Source organism: Talpa europaea (genome assembly GCF_964194135.1).
Source record: "Talpa europaea genome assembly, chromosome: 2".
Lineage (NCBI taxonomy): Eukaryota > Metazoa > Chordata > Mammalia > Eulipotyphla > Talpidae > Talpa > Talpa europaea.
In genome coordinates, this window is record NC_140068.1 from 21,673,232 (window position 1) to 21,689,233 (window position 16,002).

The following is a 16,002-nucleotide window of genomic DNA, read 5'->3' on the forward strand; positions in this document are numbered from 1 at the left end:
ACCCCAAAACAACAAGGCAGTCTTCAGTTCAAAATAGCCACTGGCAGAATTATAGACTTACATACTCATTTAATAGTAGTTCAAATAACAAAAACCCAGGTGCTCACTAGTGAACTCAAAGAAACCCCACACTGTGACATGGTGGTGGAAATGCACAGCCATGCTGGGTAACAATATTAAAACGAGAGGTTCAAGATCATAGTGACAAAGTACTATAAAGTGCAGCCTGATCATCCCATATCTGCAATAAATTAGGTATACAACATTAAAAGCAACATTGAAGAGCAACATCCAAATGAGTTTACCAAGAAGGTGAGGGATGTAGAGATCATGGAATCTGGGGAGAGGCTGATAGAATTACAAATGCACCGTCTAGAATAAGGAAAACTAAAGGGGGCATACAGATGATTTTCAAGAGTTCTCCTAACCAACAGAAACTGGACTTAAACTCACCAATTCAAAGAAAAGTATTTGATGCAACAGTTGATTGGTATAGAAGGTAGTTTTGGGCTTCAGAAAAGTTATTTTCTAACCATCAAAGCAATCCAAAAGTCATTAAATAAGTCCTCTCACAAGATAGCGAAATTCATTTTCACTGAGATGAAGTGAAGACTTAGTGATCATTCATGAGGAACATTTTAGAAGATGATTTCCCACTGAGTAGTACATGCACTGCTGATTGCACAAGAGAGGATTTTCATTGCTATATATATTCCTAATTTTATTCTTTATATTTTTAACATATACTTTATATATTTAACATATTAACATACACTAAAAACTAAACAAATTATCAATCCTATGATTTCATGAGTATTACTATTTTAGGATAAATGAAGCAACAATGTAAAGTTGATTTAAAGAAAACCACTAAATCAATGTACTCATTTAAGGAAAGTAGATACAGTATTTTAAGATATGTTGGTTATTACTCTAGAATTTATATAGATAAGCAATAAAAGTAAAAAAAGAAGACAATAGCCTTTTAAGGGAAAGACATTTTAAAAAATTAAGTTAATAATATAAGTGATTTAAGAAGCTGCCAAAAATCATGAGGCTCCCCAAAATGTCTGTTTTTAGATATGCTGCTCTGTGGGGATTCTTGCATTGAACATCCTAAAATTTAAGTTCCTCTTCTACCAAAGATGTCTTAGTATTCAGTGATTCTCTGAAAACAAGATTTATAACTACATTTATTCAAAGAGCCTTCACAATAGAGAAATTATAATTTTTTATCCTTTCAGTTACAGTCTTAAAAATAATGACTTTTACTAGCTGTAAGTATAAAATGATGTCTAGAAAGACCAATACTCTCGCATCTAGTAGCACTCACAGAGGGCCTTCTATGAGCCTGCATGAAACACAAACTTGAAAGTAAATTTGCAAGTTTTCAAGTTTGAAGACTATTGCTAACGTGAGGTAAATTTTAAAACATTAAGGTAAACACCGAAAGAAAATATCTTTACCAACATGTTCATTAAAACTATGTAAGTACGTTAGTATGACTAAAGTCCAAACTATTTTCTATGCTACCCATACATACATACACAAAATCTAGACAAATGAACTAGATTTAGATTTTGAATTTCTTGAGTAGGCTCTGCTTTAGAGTCAGCATTTGATGCTCTTGCTCCAATATGTTCTGAAAATCTCTAGGAATCTTACTGAGTCCCTAAGGACAATCTTGTTATGTCTTTGTGAAAAGCCCCCCTACCTCTACCTTAAGGCAGTGCATGACCAGCATAGCCTCACAGCATAAAGAAAGCAAGGGGTCTCCTGGAAGAAATGGGCCAAGTACACTTACTACTGCAGGCATTTCTAATGACTAATGAGAAGTCTGACCTTTTCTTCTTTTCCCAGCTCCTTAGGCTAAAAAGTACTTTATGTTTGAACAGTCAAATAACATGTGACATCTAACATGTACAATAAACACTAAAGCTTAAACTTCTTGTTCCCTGAAAACTTCCCCTTATGATTCCATCCTCAAATGGCTTTCTTTTTTTTTTTTTTTTTTGAAGATTTATTTTATTTATACAAGTGCTGGGGTATAGGCCAGATGTGCGGGAGGGTGAGAGGATTCACCAGAGACAGAGCAGGGAGCAGAACAGGCAGATTGAATGAAATACACCGCTGAGGGGGAGCAGCAGGCACGACAGGAGAGGTCTGCTGCACCATGTAGGATTCTCGTGGGCGGACAGGATTGAACCGGCACTGCAGAGGCTGTGGACAGCCTCACAGTGCAGTGCTCAACCGCCTGTGCCAACAGGGAGGCCCCTCAAATGGATTTCATCCAGAGAAAAACAATCATCCCAGAAAGATTCCCTTCCTACCTCCTGAGTATGCTCCTTGTAGACTTGCAGTGGCCCTGTGGCTTTGGCAGTGTCCCAGAGCTGCAGAGAGCCATCACCACTACAGGTGATCAGGACGTGTTCATTGTTCTCACTCCAGGTGACATCAAATAAACCATCATTCCAGTCAAAGCTACACCAGAAAAATCAAACAAAAAAAAAATCTAGTTAGATATGATAGCTGAACAACAATCATAGTTTCACAGTTCTGTTTTTTAGCTTATTACATAGTCTAACACATCTCATTTCATCTTCACAGTATAGGAAATAAGTAGAGCAGGTACTTGACAGATACAGAAACAAGTTCAGAGAGGTCGCAAGAACCTTAATTATTAAGCCGGGGGGTAGACTTTAGCAGAAGGCAGAACTGGGTTAAATGAGGTCTCCGGAGTAGAGATAGGGTGTGATTTACAAGAGGGTGTGCTGTCCCACCTGGGTGCTCACTGTTTTTTTGTGGCTCATAAGAGGGGTTAGCAAGCACTGGAAAATACTAATTTAGAAATCAATAATTTCAACTTTTCTTACAAATTGTTCACATGAGCAATGAGCAAGTAGTTATTTTCTAACAGAATTTCCCTTTCTTCCTCTACTTCTGACTAACTCTAATGGGGGTGATAATGAGTCCAACAGTCACACAAGGCATGACTGCAATGTAAAGAAGAAAGGAAAAGAAGCACTAGCTAAGTCCTAAAATGGATAATTAGCTCCTGAATAAGAAAAAAGCAAAGACAGGCCATGTCACACAGTTTATCATCAAGTTCCCTTTTTTAATGTTTAAGTATTATAATTTATAAATGGACTCAAAGAGGCAAATGCTTTAGAAGGGATATAATCCCAATTTTATGGCCAAAATGAGTTCCATACTGTGCATCTTATTGAACACAAAGATTCAAAACCTAATTCTAATAGTTTTCATAGCAACAGAGGATATATACAAGTTTACCAGTCACCTTACCTTCTAAAAATCCTAAGCCCAGATTCATTTTGATCCAATATGAGCAGGGTTCCACAGCCTAAAGAGAAAAAAAAATACAGATTGTGTTGTTGAACCTGGGGAGAGGCTAGCTACGGTTAAGGACGCATCAAGCACTGAATAGCTAATTTGACTACTACAAATGTCTCCCTACAGTGAATGAGACCATGTATATAAAAAGATCAGGACTGTGCTCTCCATTTCTGTCTTCCCAAATTGTGCTTTGGTCATTAAATATTAGACATATCATCTCACTTATAACTGGAAATAGATACAGCCCAAACAGAAGGCAGAAGTATTTGAGTGCAGGGTGCCAGGCACACGAACTTCCCCAAGAGGTATTTTCATCATTATTCACACATGAAAAAACTCAAATCTACAGGTTTCAAGGATGCTCCTTTACTACATCACACTGCCACCCAATAAATCGAAAGTACATGGAATTGGGGATTTTTAAGCAAAATACCTGGTGGAATTTACCATATACTTGGTGGCAGGTGCTGAACACAAAATATTCTAGAAGATGAACTATTTTATTGAAACAGCATATTTAAAAGTTTTGTTATAGGGATGGGCAGACCACTTCTACTTAACTATAACTGCCTTCAGGGGCCTCCCTGGTGGCACAAGGGGTTAAGCACCGCACTCCGAAGCAATCCAAAGCCTCCGCAGCACAAGCTCGATTCCCGGCAGGCCAGGGAGCAACCCACACAGCGCAGCAGACCTCTCCTGTCTCACCCACTGCTCCCCTCAGCAGTGTATTTCAGTCAGTCTGCCTGTTCTGTTCCCCGCTCTGTCTCTGGTGAATCCTCTCACTCCCCACATCTCTGGCCTGTACCCCTGTTCTTGTATGCATAAATAAATACATCTTCTAAAAAAAGAAATGTAACTGCCTTTTTAAAAATATTAACTTCTTTTGGGACATACTTAAAATATTATAAACGAGTCTTCAGCCTAATTGAACTTTTTAAGTACTGTAAATCTGGTTGTCAAATATTGTAAATTGCAAGCACGAAGAGCTAATGGGGGGGGGGGGAAAGGCAAAACTTCGCCTGAGTTTTAGAAACTACCCCACCCCCGTTGCTATAGGACCAAACAAAATCTACTGAGATTTGACATGCAATGACTTGTTTCATAGAACCTCCGTGCATAAACGGTAGCAAGGATATAAAATCAAGAATGGCGAGTTGGCCTTTCCATGTGCTGAGACTTATTTGAACCCCAAATATACGTCTTCTTCCTGATGAGACAACAGAAAGTGAGGTCAAACTTGACAAAATCCCTGATGGCACTGCCGGGAAACTCCCAGTCCGCTCGGGAGGACCCTTCTCCCTTCAGCAGGCCGAGTGTCAACAGTGGGAACTTGGGCTAAGGAGCAAACACTGGGGTGACGCTGCAGACTGTCTCCCCTGTGCTGCTGGTCCCATCAGACCGGGGGAGGGGACCATGCAAGCTCTACTGGCGGTGGACAGAGTGAACCCGGGGGGGGGCGTCAGGTGTCGGTGGCGTCTGTGCGCCCTGAAACCCAGCACCTTCCACAGGCTACTTCGCCCTGCAAGTGGGGAAGGTGTAGACACTGCTCCACTCCAGCTCCCACAGCGGACAGAGGTCACGGGAGGCAGCGGTCGCTCTGCCGCCCCCTGGCGTCCACCTGCGGCGCCGGCTCCTGTCGGAAGCGCGTTCCCCCCGCTGGGAGAAGCTGCGGCTCGGCGGGCACCCGCCCCCGCCCCGCTGGCGCGGCGCGTCCGGGCCTCACCCGCGATGCCGTAGTGCTGCGCGGCGGCGCAGGCCAGGCGGCCCGGCAGGTACGGGGAGAACTCGGCGGCGTAGCCGTGGCGGCCCGGCACCCGCAGCGTCCGTGCCGCTCCGCCGCGCGCTGCGCTCATCCCGCCCGCAGCCTCCGAGCCCCACCGCCCGGGCCACGGAACCCCTTCCGCGTTGGAGGCCGACGGACCGAACTCGCCAAAGTTAGGGCACCCAGGAAGGCGAGGCGGAAGTGAGGACACTGTGGCTCGGAGTGCTGGGTTTCTATTGGTCGGCAGAGGAAGGGCACAGACGCCCAAAGGAGCCATTTTTGTTTTGGGCATAACAAACTGATTTGCGCCAGTTTTGACAAGTTAGATGAAAAAGGGCCGCAGTTCTAGGATTAATGGTTCTGACAACTTTCGTTCTCGCGTATTAATTCCGAAACCATGCGGCGAGTCCGAAAGGCAGTTGAGTACTGCGTTGCTGTAGGAAATGCAGTCAAGTCGGGGTGAAGCCAACGACTGAATTAGTTTTTTTCTTTTAATTCTCACTATATATGTTATAATAAGTGCTAGGATGCTGAGGCTAATGAAAGAAAACTAAGACTCGTTCAAGTCAAACATTTATGGAGTATGTACTAGTTGGAGGATGGCCGTATAGAACTTATCTGCCACACAAGGCAGCTTTGAGAGGTTAAGAAGGGGTGAAGCTAATAATTAAGCAAGGTCGTCGAGTGTAAACCTAGTCATGTGGTCAGCTTAACTATACTCCAAGTATACTGGCAGGCATTTGAGATTCAAATGATGACTAAAATATAGTTATGCCATCAAGAGATAAGTCTAGTAGACATGTAATTAGTTAAGTGAATCAAAATATTGTAGTACCGTGAGAAATAAAGTGGCAATTCTAAATTTTTTCCAATGACCTTTTTTATATTTATTTATATTTAACATCATTGTTCATTTTTAAACAATGTTTGCTTCCCCCCCCCCCCCACCGCAGGTGTAGTCCCAATAGAATTTCCTCCACCAGTTCATCCATGCACAATCACCACAGTGCCCTGAGCCCCTCCCTCTCTCCTTCCTATCTTTCACCTTCCCTCTCCCCCAGGATGACTCTGGTTAATAATTGTCTGTTAGTTTTTGTTTTGTTGTGTTGTATTTCGTATTGTTATTATTTTCCCCCGATGTCTTATTTGGTTCTCCTATATTCCTCCTATTAAGTGAAACCATCCAATATTTTTCTTTTCCTTCGGACTTATTTCACTGAGCATATTTCCTTCTAGCGCCATCCATGTTGCTGTGAATGGCATGAGTTTATCTTTTTTGATTGCTGAATAGGATTCCATTGTGTATATATATCACATCTTCTTGATCCAGTCATCTATTTTTGGCCATTTGTTTTTTTCCAGGTTTTACCTATTTATAAATAGGTCTGCAATAAACATAGGGGTGCAGGTATTCTTTTGAATCAATGTTTTTGTGTCCTTTGGGTAGATCACTAGGAATGGAATTGCTGGGTCATATGGTAGCTCCATTTTTAATAGGCTGAGGAACCTCCAGACAGCTTTCCATAGCAGTTGGACCAGTTTGCACACCCACCAGCAAGGTAGGAGAGTTCCTTTTTCACCACATCCTCACCAACATTTGTTGTTGCTAGTTGTTTTGATACGTGCTGAAAATGGCAAATTTTTAAAGGAAATTGTCAGTGCTGGAGGCTGGAGGCAGGGAGAGCTTCACAAAGGAGGTGATCTTTATGGTGAATGCACACAGATGAGTAGGTTTTTTTTTTTTAAATAAACAAGATGGTGGAGGTCATTATAGGAACAAAAATAACATGAGAAAACCAGATGGGGTTGCCAGGACTCAGTCTCACCAGATGGAAGAGATATGGTGAAGAAAATATTGGGTGGAAGGACTAGAGTGTTGTATTGGGGCTGGATCATTAGGGCAGAAGAGTCTCGTGTGTCATTCCAAAGGAATCAGATTTCTCCTGCAGTTCAAATAATTGGGAATCATCAAGGTTTTCAAAAATGAGAAACGACTGTATTTTCACTTTTAAAGGTCTTCTGGCAACACTAATCTGGAGGACAGAAGTTGGAATTGAAAGCAGTTTAAAACACTTAATCAGTAGTTCAAGCAAAAGATGATAAGAACTGAAACAAAGATGGTAATGAGAATGGAGAGTAAGAGCTAGATAAAATTTTAAGGCAGTAACACAAAACACATGATATATAAGGAATAGAGAGGAGACAAAATGACTCCTAGATTTCTGACTTAGGTGCGTGGAGGGAGGCAAGGAATCCATCACTGAAATAGGGCCTATGGAAAGAGCTCAGGACAGAAATCTTATTTTGCATGTAGATATCATTTAATCTGTGGAAAGGACTTTCCTCCTGAGTGTAGAAGCAGACATATGCTATATATGCCTCCTCTCATCCCTAACCCTCATAAGCCTCAAATTCTTACCATCACCATGAACCTAAGATGGTACATAGATGCCTCACTACCTGGGCAGCGTTCCTCACATTTCAAATCCCTGCCTCAGAATCTCACGGGGTAATTTTTATAATGTTGATTCTTAGAGCATATCACAGATATATTCATTCAAAATCCTGGGGTGGGGGGAGGCACCTGGAAATAAGCCTTTTAGTTGGCTCCTCTGGGTGATTCTCACATGTTGGCTAAAGCACAGAGAAGAAATGCACTTTTGCAGAGAAGTGATCAGTGCTGACAGACACAATTTGGGCAATGAAAGCATATACTAGTAGCTTAGGAGGGAATGTGCTCCAGGCAAAACAAACCAGAGTTCTTGAAATGTTCGAAGAGGTAACATCCTGCACAACTGACACCTTATTTGAAGACCTAATTATTGTGAGGTTTCTTCCCTCCTGCACCTGAAGGAAACCACATGAGATGAATTACTCTCTCAGCAAAATGGTTACCAATACAGGTTCTGGAACTAGGCTCGTGTTGAATTATTATAGAGTATATCTGAGAATTGAATTTCAACTATATACTGGTCAAATCTGGACCAACTGAAATATTGACAGATACAGAGTATAGCCTATTGAACAAAACAATAATCTATGAAATGACACTAATATAAATAAATAATGGGGGAAAGGCAAAATTTTTCCTTACAGAAGAGTTCCCAAAATACATTGCAACTAATACAACAAGTGAATTAGTTGCTGGGGTACAGGAAGATTTCCTTTTCCTATGAAGGACTTTAGAGGACTATGGAAAGTTTTAGAAAGCTCTGTAGATAAGTTAATAGTTTTGTATTAATTCTAATTTCCTGGCTTGAGATCACTGTATTTTGTTTATGTGATACAGTGTTCTTGTTTTTAGAAAATAGATATCTTAAGCACTTAAAAAAAATAGGTAGGGGGCCTCCCCGGTGGCGCAGCGGTTGAGCGCTGGGTTGCGAAGCTGCCCGCAGACTCTGTGGTGCCGGTTCGATCCCCGGCTGCTCCCGGGCCACCGAAGGAGGGTCCCACATGGCGCGCAGACCTCTCCTGCCGCCCGCTGCTCCCCTCAGCAGTGTACTTCGGTCCTTCTGCCTGCTCTGCTCTCCACTCTGGCTCTGGTGAATTCTCTCACCCACCTGTGCTTCTGACTGTACCCAGTGCTTGTATAAATAAATAAATAAATAAATAAATCTTAAAAAAAAAAAACTTTCAAAAAAAATAGGTAGGTAGATAGATAAAACAAATGTGATAAGATGTTCCTACTTGGGAATCTGTATGAAGGGTATGAACTATTTTTGTAACTTCTGTAAACCTGTAATTATTTAAATTTAAGTTTTTTTAAAAGCTGAAATTGTGGTTTTTAGTTCTCCAAGTCTACTTGAAGATACTACTATATCCTAACAAGTAAAAAGATGAATTGATTGAAAATTAATGAATCTCCTTGGACCTGTAAGAGAGGTGAATACATAATGCTAATCTCTGCCCTCAAGATTAAAGAGGCCATGAATACATGGAGTCGTGGCTTACTTACAAGAACAGAGACTCTCATGCAGAAGCTGCCACAGAAACCAGTGGGCAAAACTAAGAATTAAAATCATCAAGGGGACCCAGACACAGAGGCAGACCCACAATATTGTGAGATTTACCTCAGACCTTTAACCAGGTCTCCACAGTAAATATTCCAGAAAAATCACCTTCAGGTCTCATGGAGGGAGAGGGAAGAAACCCTTTTGAAATATGCCAGAACACTGTTCTTCATAACAAGGCCTGCTCTCAGGAGAAGCTAGTAAACTAGAACGCAACCTGCCCAGATTTTATCAGTGTCTAAATGACTGGAGGAAAGGAAATACCCAACTCCAGCCTGTTCTAGACATCCTCCCTTGCCTAAGGAGAGAGGAATGCAGGAATACTGAGAAATACTTGTGAATTTCACAGTGCAGAGAGGTAGGTTCACTAAGGACTGAGTTGTAATCATAGGAATATAGAATTCTATTCCTAAAAACCTGTGTATTGTAATTCCTTTTCATCAGGTACATCATGTCTAGCAATCACGAAAAAATAATTACAAAGCACACCACAATTTAAAGAGAAAGTGTAAACGTTAGAACCAGACAAGGAGGGAAGTTAGAATCACCAGATAGGGAATTTAAAACAACCATTATTACTATGCTTAAGGTCTCTAATGGATAAAGTAGAGAGCATGCAAAAATGGATGGGCAATATAAACAGTGATGGAAAGTCTGAATACCAAAAAGAAGTACTAGAGATCAAAACACTGTAACAGAAATAAGGAACACCTTAGAAGGACTCATTAATAGACTGGACACATCTGAGAAAAGATCTTTACTCTAGAAGATACATCAATAGAATCTTTGAAGAACAGAAAGCAAAGAGAACAAAGACTGAAAAAAAACAGGATATCCAAGGACTATGGGACAACCACAAAAGGTGTATGGAACATACCAATAATAGGAATTCCAGAAGAAAGAAAGGAACAGAAAAAAAATACTTGAAATCATAATGATTAAGGATTTCTCCAAACTAATGTCAAAACCACAGATGCAGGGAGCTCAGAGAATAACCGCAGGATAAAAACTTAAAAACTCCACATAGGCAGAAAATCAAAGATAAATAAAAATCATTGAAAGATGTCAGAGGGGAGAGAAACACCTACCAAAGAGGAACAAAGATTACACAAGTCTTCTCAGAATGCATGCATGCTAAAAGAGCTCGTGCTGTAAAACAGGGGAAAACCAACCTAGAATTCTGTATCCTGAGTTGTTTTTTTCCAACAGTGAAAGAGAAATAGAATTCCTCAGAAAAGCAAAGAGTTAGGGAATTCACTGCCAGTAGAATTGCTTATAGGAAATGTTAAAAAAAGTTATTTCGAGATGGGGGGGGATAATGGAAGTGGATTTGATCTGAAAGTCGTATTTGCACCAAACACTACAGCTTTCTTTGATTTGCACCTCATGTATTCCTTTCTAGACAGAATTTCAGGTTTCTCAAACTAAAACAGGACAGGAATGTTGTTGTAGAGAGAATTTCTCAATCTCTTGCCTCAGAATACCTATTAATATCTCACAGGATGCTTGTGTTTTGTAGAATATGCTTTGGGAATGTCTGTCATGCAGTATTATCCATGGACAGTTTACCTGGTACTACTATATCCAATCTCTAGGTAAATAAAGGGAGAAGCAAGTAATACATAAAAAAATATTTAGATATTTTTATATATTATATATTATATAATTTTATATAATATATTTATTTTTATATATATTTATATTTATTATATTTTTATATATTATATATTATATATATCCTAAATATTTATTTAGAGAGAAGCAAGTAATACATAAAAAAAAAAGCCAAAGCTTGGATGTACATAAAGTGAGGAAGAGCATAGAAGAAAAAAAGTGAACGTAAAAAAACTTAAATCTCTTATTCCTAAGTGATCTAACCTGTAAAATTTTGTTCAAAATAACCTACCAACAATGACATTAATTATGTGTGTTTACATATAAATGACATGACTATCAGTATTTACTGAAATAATCACCATTGTGTAGCAAGTCAAAGAGAAATTTATTGAAGACATTCAGAGCAAACTGAGGATTTCAACCTAGGTGACTGTGTCACATTTCTTTGACTACTGGTCCCCCCTTCAAATATTCTCATCTCAGTTATATAAGGTTTGTACAGGTGGACTATGTGCACAGAAGGAAGTACATAATTCTTCTAGAACAGAAATAAAAGAGGCATCTGATTACATTCTGTTTAATGGGAAAAGGAGGAATGTTATGTATAATACCAAATGTGATCACTTATTCTGCAGAGTCAGACTTTGTGGGACTAGCTCATGAATTGAGGCTTAAAAAGTTTTCTTTCTATCCTAGAGGGTGTTTGATAGCAGAGTGTCAAACTATCTGAAACAAAAGTTAATAAAACTGTAAAGAGAATTAGATGAATCTACTGTCACTTCAGCACTCCTTTATCAGAAAAGAACAGGTTCAGCAGACAGAAAATCAGCAAGAACATAGCTGAACTCAGCAACACCATCAATCAGCTGGAAATAACTGCTGTCTACAGACATCTTCATCCAACAACAGCAGAATATGTATTCTCTAGTTCACATGAAACTTTCACAAGAGGTGATATTCTGGGTCATAAAATACACTGTCATAAATTTAAGATAATAGAAATAATACAATGTCTGCTCTCAGACCATAATGGACTTAAATTAGGAAATAGTAACAGAAAGATAACTGTTGAGATTAAAGAGCACTCTTCCACACTAGAGTCTAACTGGCTGGGTGGGGAATTAGCAGAGTCCAACAGAACTAACTAGGCCTGAGAAGAAATATCAAGAGAAATTTCTAAATATTTTGAACAAAATGGTAATGAAAATGCAGCTTTTTAAAACTCATGGAATGCAGCAAAAGTAGGTAGTATAGGAAAAACAAAAACTGAATGAAATAGAAAAGATGTAAAATCAATTATCTAACTTTTCACATTGGAAAAATTAAAAAAAAAGGAAATTAATTCCAGAGTAAGCAGAAGAAAATATATAATAAGAATTGAATAGCAGGAATCTAGAAAGCTTAAATAAGGGACCAGGAAAAAGAATAAGTATAAGAAAGTAAAAATCAAAATCAACAAACAACTATGAACCAGAGACACTCTATGGGGGGTGAGGGGCGGGGAGGGGAGGGATTGGGGTCAAAATAAGGGGGTCACAATTGTATGGGGAATATAAAAATAACATTTATAATAAAAAAAAGAAAAGAAAATTTTTAAAAAATTGAGAAAACTCTTAGAATTCAATGTGGGGGCGGGGAGGGACATACAATCAGTTGAAACATGGGCAGATGATTTGAACAGACATTTTCCCAAAGAAGACATACAGATCATTAACATGTACATGGAGAGACTTTCAACATCACCAATCACCAAGGACCAAATCATAACCACAACTTACACTTGTTAGAATGTTATTATCAAAAAGACAAGAATTAACAAGTGTTGGCTAGGATGTGTAGAAAAGGGAATGTAAATGTAAACTATCTGCTGGAATGTAAATTGGTGCTGTCACTATGGAAAACAGTATGGCAGCGCCTCAAAAAATTAATAGAACTAACTACCCTATAATCCAGCCATTTAACTTGATTCACCTGGTTATTTAAAATAACCAAGATATGGACACAACCTAAGTGTCTTTCAAAGGGTGAATGGATAAAGTCGTCATATAACTTACACCATTAAATACTTTTCCCACATAAAAAAAAGGAGAGCTTGTCATTTGCAACAAGATGAATGACCCCTCAGAGCATTATGTTAAGTGAAATAAATCAGAGAGTAACACATACCACGTGATCTTATATTTATAAGTGGGATAATAAAACAAACAAGCAACAACAACAACAATAAAGAAGTTCATAAATACAGAGAACAGATTCATGGTTGCCGCAGGCGTAGGGGCTGGGTGGGTGTTAGTGGGGGGATGGGTTAAGAAAGTCAAAAAGTACAAATTTTCAGTTATAAGCCACAAGTGATGAGGATATAAAGTCTTAATTTTAAAAAAGCTGGTTCACTGAAAACAAACCTTGGCAATTAATGTTCTTGAATAAACTAGAAAGTTTTAGAATTTAGCTTTATTTTCCACTATCCTTCAGAGAGATGTTCAAGAAACTAAAAATCAAATAAAATCCCCCTTTCCCCATCTCACTAACTCCGATTGTCTACAGATTTCTTCTGAAAGATTCTTTTGTTCCCTACACCCACAGACCTCTCTGGGTGTTCTTTAATGCTGCCCCCTACGCAGAAGTTTTTGCCTTTTTGTCCCACAAGCCAACCCTGTCCTCTTTCCCTCAAGGTTGACTAGTTCCAGATATTCTAACTTTTCCCTACAACTTTACTTCCAAATTTGAAAATGCATGTATCTAATATAGTTCCTAAGAATCACCATTGCTTTTCTTATTTTTCCCTTTTTGGGAAGATTTACAGGTCAGGTCCTTTGTGTGGCAAATTTAATGAACAAGATATTACAGGTAATGATTGTCAAGGTATATCTTTAATGGAGGAAGCAGTGAACTGAGTGTTAGGAGTCCCTCCTTTGTGTTTGGGGCATGTGATTTATTATTTTGGTCTCTGTTTTTCTCATCTGTGAAATGAGTGTGCTAAATTAAGATCCCTTTATCTCATATGAAGCCTCCAAGATTTGTTATGAAGAAATTGTTGTACTTAAGGTTATTTTTACTCAAATGAAGACCACCAGGTGTTAGCCAACCTTTATCTCAAAACTTGAATTCCAAATTTCAAGGGCAGCAAAGAAGTTTTAGTGGATTGGTGGTATCAGAACCCAAAGTTCAATTCCAAAAGTGTTTTTGAAAACCTTGATACTCAAGAAATGCAACGTTAATGGTCCCCCAGCATTAAAAGAGAAGTTGATTGACTTGAATTGACTTTCTTTAAAATCTTACTATGAGTTTTGAAATATTAAGAATGTGTAGTTATATGTCAGTTATGCTTCAGTTTGGAAAAAAAATATGTGGAAGCTTTCTTGTGGGTATGTTTTATGATAGAACAAATTAATACATTGATTTTTAAAATTAACTTTAAATTAATACATTAATACACATGGTTTAAAATACTCAAAGGAGTTTATCTGGGCAGCAAGTGTCCTTCTCACTCTACACCCCTAAATTTTCAGTTACTTTATGTAACTATCAGTTAACATTTTTCACAGTATCACTTAGAGATTGCTCCATATCCACACATAGTTCTAGCTCATGCTTTTTAACAATACAAGTTCTTATCTGTTTGAAAACTCCTCATACTCTGTTTCACCCATGGACTTCTAGCCTCTAGAACTGTGACAAAATAAATTTTCTGCTCTTTTTTTTTTTTTTTAAAGACTTATTATTCATGCATGCAAGAGCTGCGGCACAGGCCAGAAATGCTGGGGGTGAGAGGATCCACCAGAGACAGAGCAGGGAGCAGAACAGGCAGATCGACCAAAATACACTGCTAAGGGGAGCAGCAGGCGAGATAGGAGAGGTCTGCCTCACCATGTGGGTTGTTCCCTAGCTGGCCGGGAATCGAACTTGTGCTGCAGAGGCTGTGGATTGCTTCATAGTGCGGTATTTAACTCCTTGCACCACCATGGAGGCCCAATGTCTGCTCTTAATGCTGCCCAGTCTGTAGTATTTTGTATGGCAGCCTGGAGGAAATCCCTCCTCTGTCAGAACAGCTGGGGAATGTGCTGATGCTTTTGTTACTATATGTGCTTTTTTAAAAATCAAAATTTGTTCTAAGCTAAAAAAAAGATATAGACAATACAAATTCAAAAACCTTTCAAGAAGTTAGTGACTACTCTAGCGGTTAGGTGAACTGCAGTGACGGTAACTGAATTTAGTCAGCATGTTTTGCAAATTAGCAAACTAAGTCCAAAGAAACAACATCAGCTCCTCCAAGACAAGATGGAATCAGGTCCCAGTGCTCTTACCATTACACCCGCTGCATTATAGCCACAGGATTTTTCCATTCCTGGAATTTTAAGGAGGAAAGGAGGGAGAGGATTTCAACACTCACCTCCCTGCCTTGTCTCTAAGATACCAAGGGTTTAGGGACTCAGAGTATTTTCCCTGAAACCAAAACAGGATCTGTCAGAGAAGTCTTTTTTCCCCTCTTATTTATAGGAAATTAGTGGACATCTTTTTGGTTCAGTTTCCGAATACATTAAGAAATGTGCAAACTATTTTGAGAGCCAAGAATAATGGATTTCACTCAGTGAAGTAAGAGCTAGCCCCAAACCCACATTCTTTAAACAATAACAGTTTAGATGGGATAACCAGTACTCTAAAAATTTAAATTTGGGTAGAAGTCTTTTATTTAAAGTTAGAGTTTTTAATGGTGCAGCAGACCTTTCCTGACTCGCCTGCTGCTCCCCTCAATCGGCCTGTTCTGTTCCCCACTCTGTCTCTAGTGACTCCTCTCACCCCCAGTGCACCTCTGGCCTACCCCCCAGCTCTTGTTGAATGCATAAATCAAGGAAATAAATCTTTAAAAAAAATTTTAAAACCTAAGTTGTGGTTGCATATATGTGCTCAGTTTTAAAACTACCTTGCAGACTCCCTGGCAGATAACCCTTCCCTAGGTGGACATGGTTGGTTTCTAGGAAGGCTATTTTAGAAGAGTCAACTAGCATGCTGGCATATCCTTTTGTCTTGCCCTCATTCCACTGCTTGGAACATGAACATGGTGTCTGGACTATTATACAACAGCCGTTCTCTGATCATGTGATGACACGAAGGATAAAACCATGAGATAGAGCCAAGAAAAGAGAAATAGTGAAGAAATCATAATCCTTGGTGCTCTGGATTAAGCCCGGACTTACTTTATATAAGAGATACTTCTATTTTTTGAACCTTAATTATTTTTTATTTTTATTGTATGTAGTG

General features: G+C 39.1%; 1 protein-coding gene across 1 annotated transcript in view; it reads right to left on the reverse strand.

The window, feature by feature from the left end:
• Window positions 1–5,207, reverse strand: part of PEX7 (peroxisomal biogenesis factor 7) — a gene marked incomplete at both ends in the record, with an annotated part of 70,545 nt that extends 65,338 nt beyond the window's left edge. Inside the window, 3 exons of the mRNA XM_084257987.1 lie at window positions 2,331–2,481; window positions 3,304–3,361; window positions 5,078–5,207. Coding sequence (XP_084114113.1) covers window positions 2,331–2,481; window positions 3,304–3,361; window positions 5,078–5,207 — 339 coding nt within the window. The remainder of the gene's footprint in view (window positions 1–2,330; window positions 2,482–3,303; window positions 3,362–5,077) is intronic.
• Window positions 5,208–16,002: the final 10,795 nt, after the last annotated feature.